General features: G+C 57.8%; 1 protein-coding gene across 1 annotated transcript in view; it reads right to left on the reverse strand.

Annotated features, from left to right (window-relative positions):
* The window catches only part of WIZ (WIZ zinc finger), a gene marked incomplete at both ends in the record, with an annotated part of 56,196 nt that extends 37,998 nt beyond the window's left edge, over positions 1 to 18,198 (reverse strand). The window contains 2 exons of the mRNA XM_082012194.1: positions 11,494 to 11,948; positions 17,840 to 18,198. Of these exons, the coding sequence (XP_081868320.1) occupies positions 11,494 to 11,948; positions 17,840 to 18,198 (814 nt within the window). The remainder of the gene's footprint in view (positions 1 to 11,493; positions 11,949 to 17,839) is intronic.
* Between the last annotated feature and the right edge of the window lie 446 nt (positions 18,199 to 18,644).

Here is an 18,644-nt window from a genome sequence, read left to right on the forward strand (position 1 = left end):
AAGCCCCAGATCCCTTTCTGCGGGGCTCCGCTCCAGCCTCTTGTCCCCGGATCTATACGTACATCCCAGATCACATCAACCCAGGTACAGAATCTGGCACTTGTCCTTGTTCAATGTCATACAGCTGGTGATTGCCCGACACACTGATCTATCAAGATCTCTCCATGAGGCCTCTCTACCCTTGAAGGAATCAACAGCTCCTCCTAATTTAGTATCATCAGCAAACTTACTTAGTGTGCACTCAACTCTCATGTCCAGGTCATCGATAAAAACACTGAAGAGAGGAAAACCCCTGGAGAACACCACTAGCGATTGGCCACCAGCCAGATGTTGCCCCATTGACTATAACTCTTTGAGCCTGATCCTTCAGCCAACTCTTCACCCAGCGTGTTGTACCCATGTCTAGCTGTATGCTAGAAGGATACTGGGAGAAACAGTATCAAAAGCTTTGCTAAAATCCCCCAAAACCGCATCCACTGCCTTCCCTTTGGCCACGAGGCCAGGAACCTTACCGCAAAAGGATATTCTATTAGAAAGACATGACTTTCCACTCATGAACCCATGTCAGCTTTCACCGATGACTGCATCGTCTTTCAAGTGTTTTTCAGTAACTCCCAGAATAACCTTCTCCATAATTTTACCAGGCACTGAAGCGAGACCGGCAGGTCTATAATTACCAGGGTCATCTTTCTTGCCCTTCTTGTAAATCAGAACAACATTTGCTAGCTTCCAGTTGACTGGGACCTCTCCAGAGTCCCAAGACCACCCAAGTCTCACAATAACCTCAGCCAACTCTCCCAGGACCCTGGGATCAGTCCCATCAGGACCTGTAGATTTACGTGCATGCAGTTGCTGCAGCAAATCCCACACAAGTTCAAAGTCAACTGGGAGCTTACCACTCCCCAAGCTGTGGCCCTCCAACCCAACTCCAACCTGATTCCATGGGGTCCCAGGGCCCATCATTGGTCTTAAAGAGATGGGTGAAGAAGGCATGAAATGTCTCTGCTTTACCTTCATCCCTGTTTACGAGGTGACCCACCTCATCAAGTAACGGACCAATGTTTTCTTTAGTCCTCCTTTTGCAGTTAACATACTCCACAGAAACCCCGTTTTTTGTCATCCCCCACAGTACCGGACAGCACAGTGCTGCAGGAGGCACAGTGCAAACATGAATTGCATTTTCTCATCAGCAGCAAACTCCAGAGAAGTATTAACGTGGCCTTGTGCCGAAGCATTAGCTCATTTCTGCTGGGGTTGGGAGAAGGTTACAGTATCTCCATCCCCAGCTTGACCCAGCAGCAGTTTGCTCTTGCAAAAGGTGTCGTTACCACAGCCATTTATCCTTTACACACTCCTGAATAGCTTTTATCCCCCCGATAGAGGGAGAAAAAAAAAAAAAAAAAAAAAAAAAAAAAAATCAAATTTAGGCCACTTGCTGAAGTTTTCCAGACATCTGGCAGCCTGGATGGAGCAGGAGAGCATCCTGGGCTGTAGGACAGAAGCAAGTCACCCCGAAAAACCAAACACCGCAGCCACAACACATTTACACCCCACTTGCCCCAACCATAAACTTGGCTTTGCATGGCCAAAAAACAAGCTTGCAATGGCTACAGCATCTTTCCTGCCCATAAACACCCAGTGGAGAAGGAGGATCGGGCCATGTCCTACTTTGCAAGGCAGCAGGAGAATCCACGTCCGCACCCGGTGTTGCCCCCAGCTTATTTTTAAACCGTGGCCCGGTTAGCACGAGTGACGGCACAGGGGAGAGAGGCTGCTCGCGGGTGCTGGATTTGGGAGGTTATTTATAGACACCGAAAGACGGGCACGGCAGGTGCTCTGTGCCGTGGACAACCGCTACTGAGCGCGGGTGCGACACCTTCTCCCAGCACACCCGGTAGGACCACGGCGCAACCGGACAGGACCCCTCCTCACACAGATCTTGCCCATTCAGGGACATGGCTTTGGGTTACTGAAGACCACCCACGGCAAGACGACACCTCGAACGACACGCACCCATTCCCTCGGTGGCACATTTGAGGACCACATCGTGACCCACGTCCCACCCCACAGGGACACTGCCACGCTCGCGAGCAACCACTCAACCCAGCCCCCGTGCTGCCGTCAGCTCCTTATTTTGGTGCTTACCCATGGCACGGGTGGATAGCTACAACCCCCAAAAGTCTTTGGGAAGAGATTCACGGCCGAGAGCTTGCTACCGCTGCATTAGAGGAGATGTAGCGTGGGTTTTTCCATGCAACTTTAGGGTTTTCCAACTGTACTTCACGTCCCAGCTCCAGCTAAGCCCTGCCTGTTGTCTTGGACTCAAGTATTCAATTATTTCATTTGCTAGGCAACAACATGACATCTTTCCTGGCACCGTCCACAGGCTAAGAGGCTGACGAAGCGGTAATTAGTGAGGAAGGTTACTGGACTGTGAGCTCAGCCTCCGGTAAGAGAGGTTAAAGCCAAAGCTTAAACTCAGCCCAACACCAGCGAGGAAGGAGACAACGTTGGGTAACTGCCAAGAATTTCAGGGGCAGCCCCTCGCCCGTGCAAGAAACCTCAGAAAAGGCCACTGGATGTAGGCACCGGGGACTGTCCCAAAGAGTTACGGCAAGGTTAGCGAGAGCTGCACCTCCTTTGGGTGTCTGGTCTCATGACTTTCCTATCTTTTCTGGATGGAGTTCAAAAGGCAGGCCATAATAAAATTGGCCCAGCATTGGCAAACACACCTTAGGATGGGCTACACGTGAGCTGCTCTGCTCCAGAGAAAAGGTTTAAGGCACCTGGAGCTCTCTGCTCAACCAAGATCTAACCAAAGCATGGTTTCCTATGCTGCAGCAGTCCATGCAGGGACCCGTCTTGCAAGAATGAGACGTTTTTCCCCCCCAAAACACCCCTAAAACTCATTCCAATGCTCACAATTAAAACTAGGACAGTGCCATGAGGTCTCATCACCCACAAAGCCCAGACCTAAGACAAAACCCAGCACTGCAAGGGCCAAGTATACTTTGTCCTCCTCAACCTGTTGATTTTATTTTGCAGGCTCCCATAGACCAACTGCTCCACCTCTTTCTCCTGTCCTCATGTGTGAGTCCCTACCCCAAGAAGGGTCATCCAGATGCTCTTTGGAGTGACAGCGATCAGGAAGAGGTGGGACAGAGGGCAGCATCTCAAGACCCTCACACACAATCTCTGTGACCAAGAATTTAAGACTTTGTTAAGGAAGAGTTTGAGGTAAAAAGTTTAAAGGCTTGTAAACCACGTTAACATCTACCAGAAGACTTTAAGGACCAATTTCTTCTTGGTTTTTGGTGTCTCCCTGGGCAAGGGCTGTACAGCCACTGGCAGGGACAGCTCAGACCAAGATGGATGCACAGACTCAACCAACAGTTGAGCAACAGCAGAAATCACATCTTCAGAAACCCCAACTGAAGAGACCAACGCTCCCTTCATGCAAGCCCCAAACTGCTTCCCTTCTCCATCTCTTCACTCACAGCTGTGGGCAGCCAACACAAACAAGCCCGATACCAGAGACAGGAGGACACCACCAAGAGCAGAGCAAGAGATGTTCCTTCAGCTGCGATAAAATGATGTTAAACCGTTATTCTGTGCAATTTCCGGACACGAGTTCTGCATCTCAGGGCACGTACAGGATCCTTCACCTTCCCCGAGGACAGCGGTGAACCGCAGCCACCAGCTTTAGCACATCTCCAGCCAACCCATGTCCCCACGCAGTTGATTTGTGCTCCATCAGAGATCCCTGTTGCAGGCTCCTGGTGTTACAAACCACACATCCTAAAATCATCTGCGGGTGCAGACGCTTTTCAATATTTTCATGCAAAATTGCACCAGACCACACGCATCCACTCAACATCATCCAGGTTAATGCAACACAAAGTCGTCTCATTTATCACCAGACTTGCCACGCTCAAAGGAACCAGCAAGCTCTCCAGAGAGGAGCGGCTGTGCCATAGCGGTACATGGCTCAAAAATGGCAATTATTGGTGTTTTTTTTTTTACTGGTGGATCTGTTTGGATCAGCTCTGCAGCTTGCAAGTCCTGGAGGAGCTTCGCCAAGCCCAACGGGCAGGTCTGTGTCGCGGCGCGGAGCACAGCCATGCACCGGATCCATCCAAAACCTAACACCCAAATCTGAGGCCACCCGCCAGCTCCATCCAACACCCAATGCCCCGATTCGGGGCTGTGCAAAGCAATCAGTAAATATTTGCTATTTGCAGCAATATTTGACGCCTGCCACCCAATTTTAGCAGCGCACGCAGCCCTTTGCGACACCTTACAGCCACGGGTTACCCGGCACATCCCCGACCCCAAATCCTCGCTGCGCAAGCTGTGAAAAACCACGCGACGCAACTTAAACCCGGCTTTTCCAGCACGAGCTGGAACCTGAGCCCAGCACCCAGCCACGTGTTGTGGATCCAGCTCACGCATCCCTGGATCCCGACATCCACCCGCCACTGGGATTTATTGATCTCTGCCACGCAGCCGAGCTGCCACCGCCCGCGTTCAGCCCCGCTGCTTTTCCAGCGGCTTCCTCCTTATCTCCATCCGCTCCGCAGCGGTTCGGTTATTTAAGCGCCGTGCAGACTTTGCTCTTCCAAGCAAAGAAAAACCACCTTTGCCCTCTTCCCCGCTCCCTCTTCCCCACTCCCACGCCTCCGAAAGGATACTCGGCGCTTCCAGAGGAGGGAAGCGGGTTTGGAGAGTCATTCAGCCTTCATCCACCGTCGTCTGCGGCCCCACAGTGAGGATGGGCACATTTTTGGGGTGAAAGCCATCCCCCAGAGAGGCTCCGGGGTGGGTGGGGAGCTGGATAACATGGCAACGTGGATCAGGAGCCAGCGCAAGCCACAGTGATTTGTCACCGGTGCGACCAATCCCAAAAAAAGACCCAAATTCAGACAATTTCATCCCGGTGATTCCCTCACCACACGAGATCCCACAGCACCTTATGTTCAGCCTGGAGAGCAGCTCCGGTTTAGCCGGACACCCCTAGGAAAGCCCTGCGACACCTAACGAGCTTTGCTTTAACGATGACGAAGGTGGCAACATCTCAGAGGCCAGGATTGAGGACATCTATGCGGACGTGCAAAAAGAGACGCCGCAGGGTTCCCACCACCCCCAATCCTGATGGATTTCTCCCCGTTTTGCAAGGGGAGCCAGGCGCACAGCCTGGATCCCTTCCTCCACGCCAGCAGGATTTTGCCGGGGTTGCAAGAGGAAACTGAGTCACGGATGGAGTCCTGCAGCCTGAGATTATCCCTTTTTAAGATAATTTAAGCCAGACATCACCCTCCGGGCAGCGGCACCCCAAAACCAGGCTCTTCTCGGCACTGCGGAGGGAGATGCGGCCGAATAGGTAAGCATCGTTATTCCCCCACAGCAATTAAAGCCCAAATTACTGACAACTTGAGGACAGGTTGTCCCCAAACCACTCCAGGCTGGAGACACGGACGGGGACAACTAATTTCTCAACACACAGAGCACCAGCGACTATCAGACCCTGTGGCATATTTCTGCCATTTAATTACTTCCCGACAGCCTATTTGGAAAGAAAAATACCTACAACCAACAGCCCCATGGGACCGGCGAGCACCGAGCTGTCGGGACAAGCCAGCACCTTCCCCCAGGATCGTTCCCTGCGTGGGCAGCGGGCACCGAGCCCACCCTCAGTTTCTCGATGGCATCGGGTGGCGACGGGAACAGAGGCAAACACGGCTCTGAGCATCCTTCCCCGGACTCTTGTGCGTGACTCCGGGCTCAAGTGGGTTCTTGAGTTTCATTCCAGCAGGGAAAAAATAAATTTAAAAAAAAAAATTGTAAAAAAAAAAATTGGTTCATGCACGTGGCTGCTGGAGAGGGGAGGGGATCTCCAAGCATCGGGATCAGCCCTTCCCGGGAGCGATCTCGACTTCAAGAGCTTCTTAACGGTGCTCGGAGGGATGAATCAAAAGAGGCTCTTGGCCCGTGACAGCGGCTCTTGCAAGTCAAGACTGGAGGGGGAAGGGGAGAAGGATGGAGAGGGGACACAGAAGAAGGGATTAAAAAGAAAGGAGAAGGGAGGGGGGAATAAAATAGGTGGAGAAACAAAAGGGACACGGAGGTGGGACAAAGGCTGAGCCTCAGCCCCTGCCACATGCAGTCCATCTTGGGTATTGTCCTCGCTGTCAGACCTGTATAAATTAAAACCACGAGTGCCTCCCCTACCTCCTTGCCACGGCATCGTCTTTTCTCAAACGGAGCAGATAAAGTCTGTAAAAACTTCTCTAACTCCAGCTCCCCAAGCAGCCACGTCGCCTGATGCTGCGAAAGCTTGAGCATCCTTTGGGGGTGATTCCCCCCTCAAGGCTGGAAGGGTTTGGAGGGGCTTTGCTCCTGCTAGAAACCTTCTGCCGAGGGGACGAGACGGCGCAGGGCGCGGTACGGTCCCAAACGAGCCCGTGGGCTCTGGTTCTCCGCCGCCTCCCCAAAAAAGACACGGGCGATTTATTTAGTTGCCTGGATGCTAAAAAAAAAAAAAGCCACCCTGCTTCTTTTACCCCCTCAGCGTTAGAAACGGCCGCGAACCAAACAGAGAGCAGCTTCCCCACGATCGCAATCAAAATAACCGTAAAAAGCTCTAAATTGGGAATAAACGATGCTGCGGCCGGGTTTCACCGCCTGCAGCACGGGAAAGCCCTGGGGTGCCATCACGGGTGGGCAGTGGGTCATTAAAGCAGCTTGGGATGAAAACGCTCCTTTTTAGCCAAAGCACACGAGCCGATTGTACCCGAACTGGGCTTTTCCCCAGTCGTCCCAGTTTGGCACGTGGTCAAACTTCACGGCGTGCATCGGTTTGGGATTTCCGGTCCAATACCTGATGGATAAAATCCTGTCCTGCTGAACCAGGGTCAACATCGGGGATATTAAAAGATCAAGACCAAATCAAACCCCCATCTGCGATGCGCCCGGGAGCGGAAGAGGAGCCTGATGCTGACCCTCAGTAGCTCAGCCGGATCCTGTGCCGGCGATTCGACACAGTATAAGGTATAAAAGAAAAAGATTTGGCTAAATCAAGACGTATCTGGCGGCTCCAGCACTGGGAACAGCAGATTTTGGGGTCGATAATCTCATGCCAGGACCACAAACACTGTTTCCTCTCTTCTACCTTCCTCTTGTTAAATCAACGTGCGTTTTGGCTTGATTAATTTGATTAATTAATATGGCAGCTCCCGGACAGAGGTCACTGGTGGGGACCTGAGCCCGTGGCACCGACTTGCTACGGGGCTTTGCCATCTAGAGTGCGTGACGAGCCCGTGTCGGGGAACCTTGTGGCACTGCACGATGCCGTGGGGACGGCAGTGACACCCCACCCTGTCACAGCAAGCCCCAGAGCAGCGCGTCCCCGCATCGGGGACCTTGGGGACACCCCACACCGCCACAGCACCCCCAAAACAGGAGGTCTCCCTGTCAGGGACCTCGGGGACACCCCACACTGCGGCGTCGGGGACCCCGGCGACAACACACACTGCCACGGCATCCCCAGAGTGATGTCCCCGTGTTGGGGACCGTAGTGACACCCCACGCTGCCACGACATCCCCAGCGCAGGACGTCCCCACATCAGGTGGGTGCCGTCCCTCCCACCCATGCGGCCGAAAGCACAACCACAGCCACCCCCAGCCGCCAAATCCCCCTCCGAACCCTCCTCCCGCCCCACGCACTGGGGGGACCCCTCGCCTCCGGTGAAACCCCCAATCCGGCGCCGGCGGGGACACACAGCCGGGTGACCGGGGCGGGGGGCAGCCGAGGGGACCGGCCCCTCCACGGGCAGCCCCGAGCCGATGCGGTGCCGCGAGCGGTGCAAGGGAGGAAGAACCGTGCGAAAAGCTCGACGTGTTGACGGGCTGCGACCGACCGCGGCGGCTCCGACCGCGGCGACTCCGACCGCCCCGCCGACCCCGGGAGGAAAACCCCCCCGCCCCGGCGTGCCGGCGATTCGGGAAACGAGGAGGGAACCGCAGCCTGGAGATAAAGGCTTGGCGATTCGGATCCCGCCTCACCGTGTCCCCCGGGGAAGCGGCACCCTCCCTTCACTCCGGGGGGGGCGATGGGGATAAGCCCCGAAATAAGAAGAGGGCAAAGGCTGGAGCTTCTCCAGCCCCGTTGCCGCCGTCCAGCTGCAGGTCGCGACAACAAAATACCCAAACCGCTTCGAAAAGAGCCCCTGTGCGGCGCAGCAGCCCCCAAAAAATCCCGGCGAGCAGCCTGAAACATCCCCCCAAAGAGCACGGAGGGGAGACGAGGCCACCAAAAAAACCACGAGAAGGGTCCCGGCGGGGCGAGGCACCCAGCCCCCATCACTCAGGGTGCCAAAAACGGGGTGATGGTTTGGGTACCACGACCGGGGATGGGAAATCCCCGGCAGCGGCTCCTTCCTCCTTGCCGGCTCAAAGCTCAGTCGGGCAGAACGGAGCAGCTGCCCGAGCCGCCACGGCGCTCGTTCTTCCGCTAACGAGCCCGCACGCTGCGGAGCCCGGCCGCCGCTCGCTTGCCGCGATCACCGGCACAAACGGTGACGCGGGGTTTCTTCCTCCTGTGCCACCGTCCTTCGGGCACGCTGCCCCTCCGCCGGCAGCGCTGGCGCTGGCTCGGTGCTCTCCGGCACGCGAGCAGGGCACGCGGCTGCTCTGGAGGGATGTTCCACGCCAAGGGCACCCCAAAAATCGCCCGATGACCTCCTGGCAGCACCGTGGGCTTTACTTGGCTCCAAAAACCTACTGGCAGGTGCCAAAGCCGCCACGGGCTCATGGTCGGTGGTGCTCAGCAGCTGCCGGGATAATTTTGCCGCGATGAGGCTGTTTGAGGCATCGGAGGAGCCCCAAAACCTTGAGGTTCGCAGTACCACAAGCATTTGAGCAAGGTCTTCCCACCCCACAAGACCCCGAGGCTGGTGTGCCACTCAGCCTCCATTTTGGGGCATTTTGGGCCATTTCATTTTGGTTTTTCAAGCTGGGAAGTAGCGATGGGGGCTTGCATCCCCTTAAGTCTGCCCACAAGCAGGGCTGGAGCTGGGTCCATCTCAAGCACCCCAGGACCCCAACTGAGCCCCACCACCCATCCAGAGCCAGGGTGGACACCCAGATGGGGACATTCTCCATCTTGTGAGACAGCCCTCGCTATTCTTTGGGCATTAACTCCCTTTTTCGTTAAACACCAACTTTAAACATCCACGTTCATCACCCTGGAGCTAATTTTCCACCCGTTGACCACAGTGAAGGAACCAAGAGCTGAAAGAGCTTCCCAGATGCAAGGAGGTGCTTTCCCACCCACCCCATGGCGGGTAAATAACAGAAGCACTCACCAAGAAGGCTGCCTGCACCAGGAGATAAGGTTTTAAGTCAACTGGTATTTGCAGAGACAGGAAAACTCATCACGGGGAAGCGGCGTTGAAGAATCGCAGCCAGCGACTCCACCACTGTTACTGCTTCCAGCTGGGGAAAAAGCCACCCACCAGCCTGGGGACAACTAATGAGGCAAATCACCGGCTGGTGGTGGGATCTGTCGCCACCACCCACCTCATTCTCCAGCAAGGACTCGGGGATGAGGAAGGACAGGACAGTTGTAAACACATGGAGGGGTTCAGGTAGGACTCAGGATGATGGAGGTACCTGGTCAGTGTTTAGCATTGAAATGATGGAGAAGCTGAGGCAGGAGAGGGTTAATCCTCCAAAGCAGACAGGGGACAGACGCTGAACAACTAGGGATCTACGACTTGCAGCAGCTGCTTTCAATAGATAAGGAATTGGCCAGACAGCTGCATCCAAAGAGTTATAGTCAACATCTCAACGCCCAAGTGGAAACCAGTAACAAGTGGAGCCCCTCAAGGGTCCTTATGGGGACCAGTATCTCCACCCAACAACACCCTCAGACAGTTGGTGGGTGACAGCAAGTCAAGCTGATACCTTGAGGGAAAGGACGTCATCCAGGACCTTGACAGGCCAACAGGACTTCTTGATGGGCCAAGAACTGGGCCAATGCAAACCTCATGAAGTTCAACAAGGCCAAATGCAAGGTCTTGCACCTGGGTTGAGGTAATCCTCAGTAACAAACTGGGGGATGGAGAGCAGCCCCATGGAGAAGGGCCCGTTAGAATGCATCCAGAGGAGGCCGTGAAGATGATCTAAGAGCTGGAGCACCTCACCTTTGAAGTTGGGGTTGTTCAGCCTGGAGAAGTGAAGGCTCTGGAGAGACCTTCTTAGGCCCTTTCTATCTATAAAGGGGGCTTATAAGAAAGATGGAGAAAAGACTTTTTACTAAAGACCTGCAGGACAAGAGGCGACGGTTTTAAACTGGAAGAGGAAAGGTTTAGATTCGACCTAAAGAAAAAGTATTTTACGATGAGGGTGGTGAGACACTGGAACAGGTCGCCCAGAGAAGTTCCAGATGCTCCATCATTGGAAGTGTTCAAGATCAGGTTGCATGGGAAGATGTCCCTACCCACAGCAAGGGGTTGGACTGGATGATCTTTGAAGGTCTCCTCAAACCCAAACCATTTTATGAAAACCTCCTCGCTCATCCAAGAGCCCTTGGACATGAGTTTCTCCAGAGCTAAGCCACAGACAGACCCAACAAGGTCTCCCATGGGTGACAAAGATCCCCTACCCCATAACAGGACATCGCCTCCAAGAGCAGCCAGCGCACGCAGGGGGTTTTCACGATGCCAACGACATCCCAGTATAGCCCCACACCAGCACTGGGGACCAACCAGTCGCTGCCGGAGCTCCTTGTCCCCCATCACCCTCGCAGCAACAGCTTCCCCGGCACCGAGCAGTGGGGCAGAGGACGATGCCTTCACCCTGCAAGCTCGCAGCCACCCTCGGCAGAGCTGGAGGAGCGTTTCCATTTCAAGAGGGGAATTCAGCAAGGCCAGGCGCAGGTGGCACGGTTTCGCTCCGCGGCTTCGCCACCCATACCGAAAACACACGGGGCAACGCTGCCGCGGCACAGCCCCCACCTGCTTCCCCCCAACGCAACACCCACTCCGAACTGACACCGTGCGGTGGAGCACGACCACCTTGGATGGGGTCGGGCAAGGTGTCCCCATCTGGGGACAGCTTCGGTTTGGGGTCCCAACGCTGTGCCGGGAGGATGAAGGGTCTCCAAAAAGCCACTGGCTTGACCCACCGTTGGGTCTGTGGTGCTGAAGCTGGGTGGTGGCACAACAGCACAGGGGTGCCGGCCCAGCACTCGCACTCTCATTTCTCCCTCCATCAAATCCACGTGTTTCTCACGCCACGGTTCCCATTTCACCATGAGATGCTGAGAGTTGGGGAACATCTCCAACGCCAAGAGAGCAAACGCCTGCCGCAAACCACCCTGGCCCAACAGCGTGGCCATCAGGCAAACCAACCGCATCAACCCGAGCATCACCAGCCGCGCACGAAGCACCAGGAGATGTCCCCGTCCCCCAACGGCACCAACTGGGGACTTACCGGCCACGTCGTGCGCTTCCAGGGCGACGTCAGGCTCTTGACGGGAGAGTGACGAGAAGAAGTCGGTGTCCTCTTGCAACGGGCGCAGCTCAGTGCCGGAGGGTCCCTTCCCCTCCCTGCTCATCGTCGCCAGATCATCCGCGGCATAGAAAGCATCTTCCTCAAGCTCCGTCTCCGTTTCCACCGATGTCCCAGATAAAGCCAGGTTCTCCAGGGGCTTTTTTGCATCTTGAAGGAAAGCGGCTCTTCGTTCTTCGCCTTGGGGGCACTCAAGGGCAGGAAAAGTCTCTTTGTTTGGCTCCGGTGTCATTAACAGGGCTCTGCCTCCATCTCCTTGGCGCTCTGAGAAATTAGGGACAGCTTTCTCCATCCCTCGCCGATTGTGCTGTGTCACTCGGAAAAAAACACCGCGCCGGCACTCAGGAGGGTTGGCGGCCAGGGACTGCCGGCAAAATCTACAAGAAATAAGAGATAAAAGAGGAGAAAATGAGAAGAGAGGCTGGATTTTGCCGAGGTGGAGGAGAAACAGTTGCAGTTCTGCCCGTGCAGGGAAACCCAACGGTTTTGGTGCCTCGCCGTGGTCACCAAAGCTCTCGGTGTCCCAGAGCTGGGTGAGACATCGGGTCCTATCGCTCTCCCGTTGCAAAAATTGGTGCTGCCGGTAGCAGACACGGTGCCGGGTCCCCGTCGGGGTCGATGGACCCCAAAAGGTGCCGCTTCTCCCCAACACGAAGCTTTTTTCCCCTCCTTACGCCACGATTTGCCAGGGGAACAACTCGGGATACTGCGGCCCCGCTCCATCCCCTGCCACACACCCCCCAAAAAACCCCAGTCACCCTCAAATTGATTATTTCTCCCCCCCAAAATTCAATCGCACGATGCCATGCTGGGAAAGCCACCGGTTTGCACCCCTGGGGGCTCTGCTCTGCCGACAGCTGCCCCAAAATCAGGGTGGCTGCCCCCAAAATCGGGGTGCGTGGGGGATTCCGGGATGCTGTGCCGCATCCTTTCCCCTGGATGAATTCAAACAGCTGGGACAAAGTGGTACCTTCACGCTGAGGGACCCTCGAAGGGTTCGGGGGACCCTCGAAGGGTCTGGGGACCCTCGAAGAGGGGGGGGGGGCAACCAGGTACTGGCCACCCACCCCAAAACACTTTCCACCTTCCGATGCTGCTGCGGCTGCAAGTTAAAGGGCGAAAAAGAAAAATCACTGGGAGAAGAAAAGGAGAGGGCTCAGGGTCCCAATCGCTGCCGGGCGGAGGTGCCGGGTCAACTCCCGACCAGGGCGGACGGAGAAGGGAAAAATAGGAGGAAAGAGGCGCTAAAAAGCCGGGCTTATCAGCTCGGCTGGAGGATAAAGGCACAGGAGGAGAGCGAAGGAGCTAAATTTACCCCGGCGAGGAAGGAGAAGGCAGAGAAGAGACTATAAATACCTTCAAGGTAAGAATGCAAATGAAGAGGGAATTATTCGAGCTGGCGCAAGATATTTCCCCGCCCCGGGGGCCGAGGGAGGAGAGCGATGGAGCAAATCCCAACGCCCAGCGGGCATCCTGAAATGCCACCCCAAAATCTCTCCCGCCCCAGAGCAGCCCGTCGCTTCCCCCGGGAACGCCCGGAGCCAGCGTGGGTTAGTTTGCCAATGAGAAGTGAAAATAGAAATTAAATAAATTAAAAATACGTTGGCTTCGTGCGCCCGCGTCTTTCTTCCACGAAGAAAGGCTTCGGTTGGCTTCGGTTTGTACCGATATTCTGCCAGCATCGCCCTGAAATGGCACCCGATGCCCGTGCCACGCCGGCGGATGCTCTCGCCCCGAAGCGCGGCACCGCATCAATGCTTTCCCCAAGCCCACGGCGGCTTTTTGAGGAGCAAACCCCAAATTCGTTCATGTCTATGAGTTTGCCGCGGTGCCGGCGGGCTGGGATGAAGGATGCTCCACCAGAATGAAGCCACCCGCACCGGCTTACCGGGAGGAAGCGACAGATCGCGGCGTCACCCCATCTTTAACTGCTATCCGGCTTTAAATCCAGTTGGACATGCACGACATTCCCGTTTTACCGCACCACCCATCGTGCCATGGCGGCTCATCCATCGTGCCAGCAAGGAGCGTCGGAGAAGCCTCCGCGTCAAGCGGTGCCGGCAGGATGGAAGCCCGGCAGCCGGCACGGTGCCGGCGTTTCTGCCGGCGTTTCCCAGCGTTCCGTCGCACGGCGCGGAGTCGCCCCAAAACTCGTCACCCCGCTGCAAGGAAATAAAAAGGCAAAGCAATGTGCTGGCAAAGCAGGCAGGGGACAGGCAGGGGACAGGCAGGGGACAGGCAGGGGACAGGCAGGGGACAGGCAGGGGACAGGCAGGGGACAGGCAGGGGACAGGCAGGGGACAGGCAGGGGACAGGCAGCAGCACCTGGGATCCAAGAGGGAAAAGCCATCAGGGAGTTTTGCCTTTTTAATTGCAGCCGCATCTCAACCCGGCCGGAGACCCCGGCACATCCCCAGGCCTGGGGGATCCATCTGGGTGAGAACAGGTGAAAAAACCCACAAAACGGGTTTATTTTTAAAAGCGGCAGTTTTTTGGGATGCGGGTTTGATCCGAGCCAACTCCAGGACAGAACGCGGCATCCCTCAGGGACCACCAGCACCTTTTCCCCACAATAAATCACAGCATCCCTTCGGCACCGCGCTCACCGGCTCGCTCCAAACCTTTGCTCGCCAAAACGCGTCTCACCGCAGCCGTGCCGAAATCCCCGCGCCGGGGATGACGCCAAATCCCCCACCCGCACTCCGGCATCGACTTCGGCATCACCCACCAGCACCTCAACCCACCAAAAAACCCCAAACCCAACCAAGCACAAGGCAGCGCAGCCGAGGGGGAACATGGGGGACGCGTCCCCCACTTACTCACCAAAAAAGCCAGATTTTTCAAAGCCTTCCCTTTTGTTCTTCCCAAAACATGGATGCATCCATCTGCCGTGCCGGCAGCGCTCCCTAAAAACCCACTGTCCTCCCCAAAAACCCACTTGGGTGTTTTCAAGCTCATCGGGGTGGAAAAAAAAGGGAATTTTTACCCGCCCCCCCCTCCCGGCTCGCTCTGTACCACCACTCTAAAAAGACCCGAGCGCTCACCGTAAACTTTAAAAAGCCTCTTCCCGAGCTCCGCTCGCTTCCCAAGCTCGCTTCCCAAGCTCTGCTCGCTTCAAGGGTGGAAGCCGGACTGCAGAAACCCTTCCCCCAGCCCATCGCCCCAGAGCCATGCAAAGGCGGAGCAGAATTGGGACAATTTAAATGCTAAACCGGTTAAGTGGGGACAATCGCTGCCTTCCCTGGAAGTCAAGAGGAAGGGGCCTTTCCCCAGGCCAAACGGCTCCCGGCGGACTTTCTGCAGTGGGTTACCCTGCGCGCTTGCTGCACGCTTGAGTCAGGGAGGCTTCGGGCTGCGTGGTTTTTCCCCCCACGTGGGGGTTGGTTTTATTTTTTCCTTGCTGGCAGAGCAGAGCCACGACACAGGTGCCGGTTTTTCCCTCCTTCATAGTGGATCATGACCAAAGGCGTGGGGTCTGGCACGCTTACGGCACGCTCGAGACGAGCGGGCTACAGCCGCGTGGTTTTTTTTCCCCTCGTGTTTTTTGCCTCCCTGGGAGAAACCTGTGACAGAGCCGCGGTGTAGAATGGCGTTGTTTTTTCTCCCTCCATGCTTGACCATGACCAAGTTCCTGGGGTCCAGCGCGCTTATGGCACGCTTGAATCGGGCAGGCTACGGCCGCATGTTTTTTGCCCCGTGTGGTTTTTTTCCTCCCTGGGAGAAACATGTGGCAGAGCAGAGTCGCAGCGCAAGAGGATGCCGCTGTTTTTTCCCCCCTCCATGGTGGTTCATGGCCGAGCGTGCGGTGCCCGGCGCGCTCACGGCATGCTTGAGACGGGCAGGCTACGGCCATGTGTTTTTTCCCCGTGTGGGGTTTGGGTTTTCTCCTTCCTTGGAAAAAACTGTGGCAGAACAGAGCCGCGGCACAGAGCGGTGCTGGCTTTTTCCCCGCTCTGTGGCGGGTCACAGACAAGCGCGCAGGGTCCAGCACATTCATGGCACGCTCGAGCCAGGCAGGCTATAGCCACGGATTTTTTCCCTGCGTGGGTTTATTTTCCTTGCTGGCAGAGCAAAGCCCCAGTGCAGAAGGGGGCCTAGGTCACAGCCAAGCTAACAGGGTCCAGCACGCTCCAGGCACGCTTAAGGCAGGAAGACTCCGGCCGTGTTTTTCCCCCCGTGTGGATTTTATTCCTCGCATGACAGAGCTCAGTCGTGATGCGGGAGGACGGCACCAGCTTCTCCTTCTCTGTTCCAGGTCACAATCAAGCTCGCAGGGTCTGGCACGCTCCAGGCGCGCTTGAGCCAGGCAGGCTGCAGCTCATGTTTTTCACCTGTGATTTTTATTCCCCGCGTGGCAGAGCAGAGCCGGGACGCAGGAGGACAGCACCAGTTTTTCTCTCTCCGTGCCAGGTCACAGCCAAGTGCGCAAGGTCCCACGCACTCCCGGCGCGCTTGAGCCAGACAGGCTCCAACCATGGTTCTTCCCCCGCACCACGTTTGTTTTTGTTTTGGGGTTGTTTGTTTTCCCTTGCTGGCAGAGCAGAGTCGCTATGCAGGACAGCACCGGCTTCTCCTCCTCCGTGCCAGGTCACGGCCAAGCTCGCAGGGTCCGGCATGCTCCCAACGCACTTGAACTGGGGCAGGCTCCAGCTGCGTGGGGAGGTTTATTTTTTTTCCTGCCAGTGTGGTTTCTTCTTCCTCGCGTGGCAGAGCGGAGCCGTGACACAGGACGGCGCCGGTTTCCCTCGCTCCACCCCGGGCCGCAATCAAGCATGCAGGATCCAGCGCGCTCGTGCCAACGCCGCTTATGTACAAAACTCATCGCACCCACGAAGAAAAATCAGAAGGGGAGCGAGCGCTCTGGATTTCGATGTGAGAGGAATTCAGGGAGGATCCGGGAAGGTCCCAGGGCTCAAGCTGGGATCCTGGATGATTTCCTTCCACGGGAAAACCTCAAGCCATCGGCAACGTTCCTCCTCGGTGTTAACAAGCTCGTTTGGCAGAAAAGTAGCTCTTTTTCCCCATCCTGGAGCTGGAACGAGCAAAGGATGCATCCCCCAGGGAGCTCTTCCATTTCTGCTCCAACGGTCACGGCTACAAGCCGGCAAATCCCATGCCGAGGGGTTTTGTTGGGATGCGGAGCTTTGCCGGTGCTGGGATCCAGGGAATAAATCCTCAGTGAATTTGTCTGCGGGGTCGTCAGCACTGCCGGAGGGGGATTTCGCGGCGTCGATGGGGATAGCCTGTATGCCGACTCCTCTAAGCAACGCGCCAGGGAGGGAAATCCGGCATCAAGCTGTGCTGGGATGAACCGAAAGCTGCTCGGAGCGACGGCAGCACCGCTCTCGCCTTCGTGCCGTACGGCAGCGGTGCCGGCTGTGCTCCGATCCGCTCATCGCCATCAAACTGCTTGGGAAGAGGAAACATTCCCGGCACCACGGCAACACACCAAAACTCAGGACTGAACCTACCAACACCACTGATCCCCGGCACGGGGTGAAACACCACGGCACCACCGCCTCAGCGGGCCCCCCACCGGCACCGACGCCGCTCCAGCCGGCAGAGGAGGGGGATGAAAAGCTCCCAGTGGAGATTACGGGGTCGTCCATCACTGGATGCTCGTTTAACTCCGGTTAACGAGCTGGGCAGAGGTCGGCCTCCTTCCACCAGCGCAGGAACGGTGCCGGTGATCGTGACGGAGGTGAAGCAGCACGGGAAGTGCCAAGGGGATACGTTAGCGTGAGTCTGGATCCGTCCCATCCCTACCTGGCACGTTCCCAGGCCGGCGGATGCCAAATCCGGCACCGCTTGGTACCGGCTGTCCTGGTGCTGCTGCCCGGCACCTGCCGCACGCTGCCTGTACCTCCCCCCCGCCTGCCCGGGCCGCCTGGGCCCCCTCCCCGGCACAGACACCCCCTCCCCGGCACAGACACCCCCTCCCCGGCACAGACACCCCCTCCCCACCCCAAATGCCCACCCGGACGCCTGGCTCACCACCACCACAGACCACCCCCCCCCCGCCATGCCCGCCCTCCCCGGGACGCCGGCGTCCCCGCCACCCCCTCCTCCCCCTGGAGCTCTGGGTGCCCCCCGGGCGCCCGAGCCCCCCCACCCGCGTTTCAGCACCCCGGACGGGGCCGGTATGGGGGGCGGGGGAGGGGGGGTGTCAGCGTCGCGTCCCCCCGACCCAGCCGCAGGTTCCTCGGTAGCGGCTCCGCTTTGTCTCCCGCCGGGCCGGGCTCCCCCCGCCGCCGCCCCGGACACTCACCCCGCCGGCCCCCCGGGGCCGGGCCCGCCGGGCTGCTCCTCCTCAGCGGCGTCGCTGCTGCAACCGCCGCCCCCGCCGCCTCCTGCCCGGCTCCGGCCTCCACAGCAACCGCCGCGCCGGGGACATGGTTCCTTTAAATCCCCCCCCGGGGGTCCGGCCGGTCCCGCCGCCGCCGCCGCCGCCGCCGCCGCCGCCGCCGCCTGCGCCGCTCCGGCCGCTCCCCCGCCCCCCTCCCGGCGGCGGGGCCTGACTACGTCACGCCGCGCGCGACCAGGCCGCCGCCGACATCTTGGGGGCGGCGAACGGGGACCCAGCGCCGCCTTCGCCGCCGCCGCCGCTGTCGCCGTCGCCGCCGCCATGTTGGGCCGCGCCGTCGTCGTCGCCGCCGCGCGTGCGTGCGCGCGACCGCCCCGCCGGAGCGGCCGCCGCGCGTCGCCGCCGCCGCCCTCCGCCCTCTCCGACCCGCGCGGCGCGTCTCTGATGACGTTGACGTCTCGGCGTCGCCGCCATCTTGAGAGCGGCGGGGGAGGAGGGCGGGGGAGAGGCGGCGCGGCGACCTTCCGGAGAGGAGGGGGAGCGAAAGAGAGCGGCGCGCGTTGATGCGTCATCATCAAGCGACGGCGGCGCCCCGCCGCCATGTTGGGTGGGCGGAAGGGGAAGGTCTGGCTGTTCTGCGGACGGGCGGCTCTGAGGAGACCCCACGGGGACCCACAGACCTGCCCCAGCGGGTCCCCGTGGCCTTGCCATCCCCGAAGTGTCCCCATGGCTCCGCGCCGACGGGTGCCCATGGCCCCGACACCCCCGT

This window comes from Phaethon aethereus (assembly GCF_964289735.1).
Source record: "Phaethon aethereus genome assembly, chromosome: 32".
Lineage (NCBI taxonomy): Eukaryota > Metazoa > Chordata > Aves > Phaethontiformes > Phaethontidae > Phaethon > Phaethon aethereus.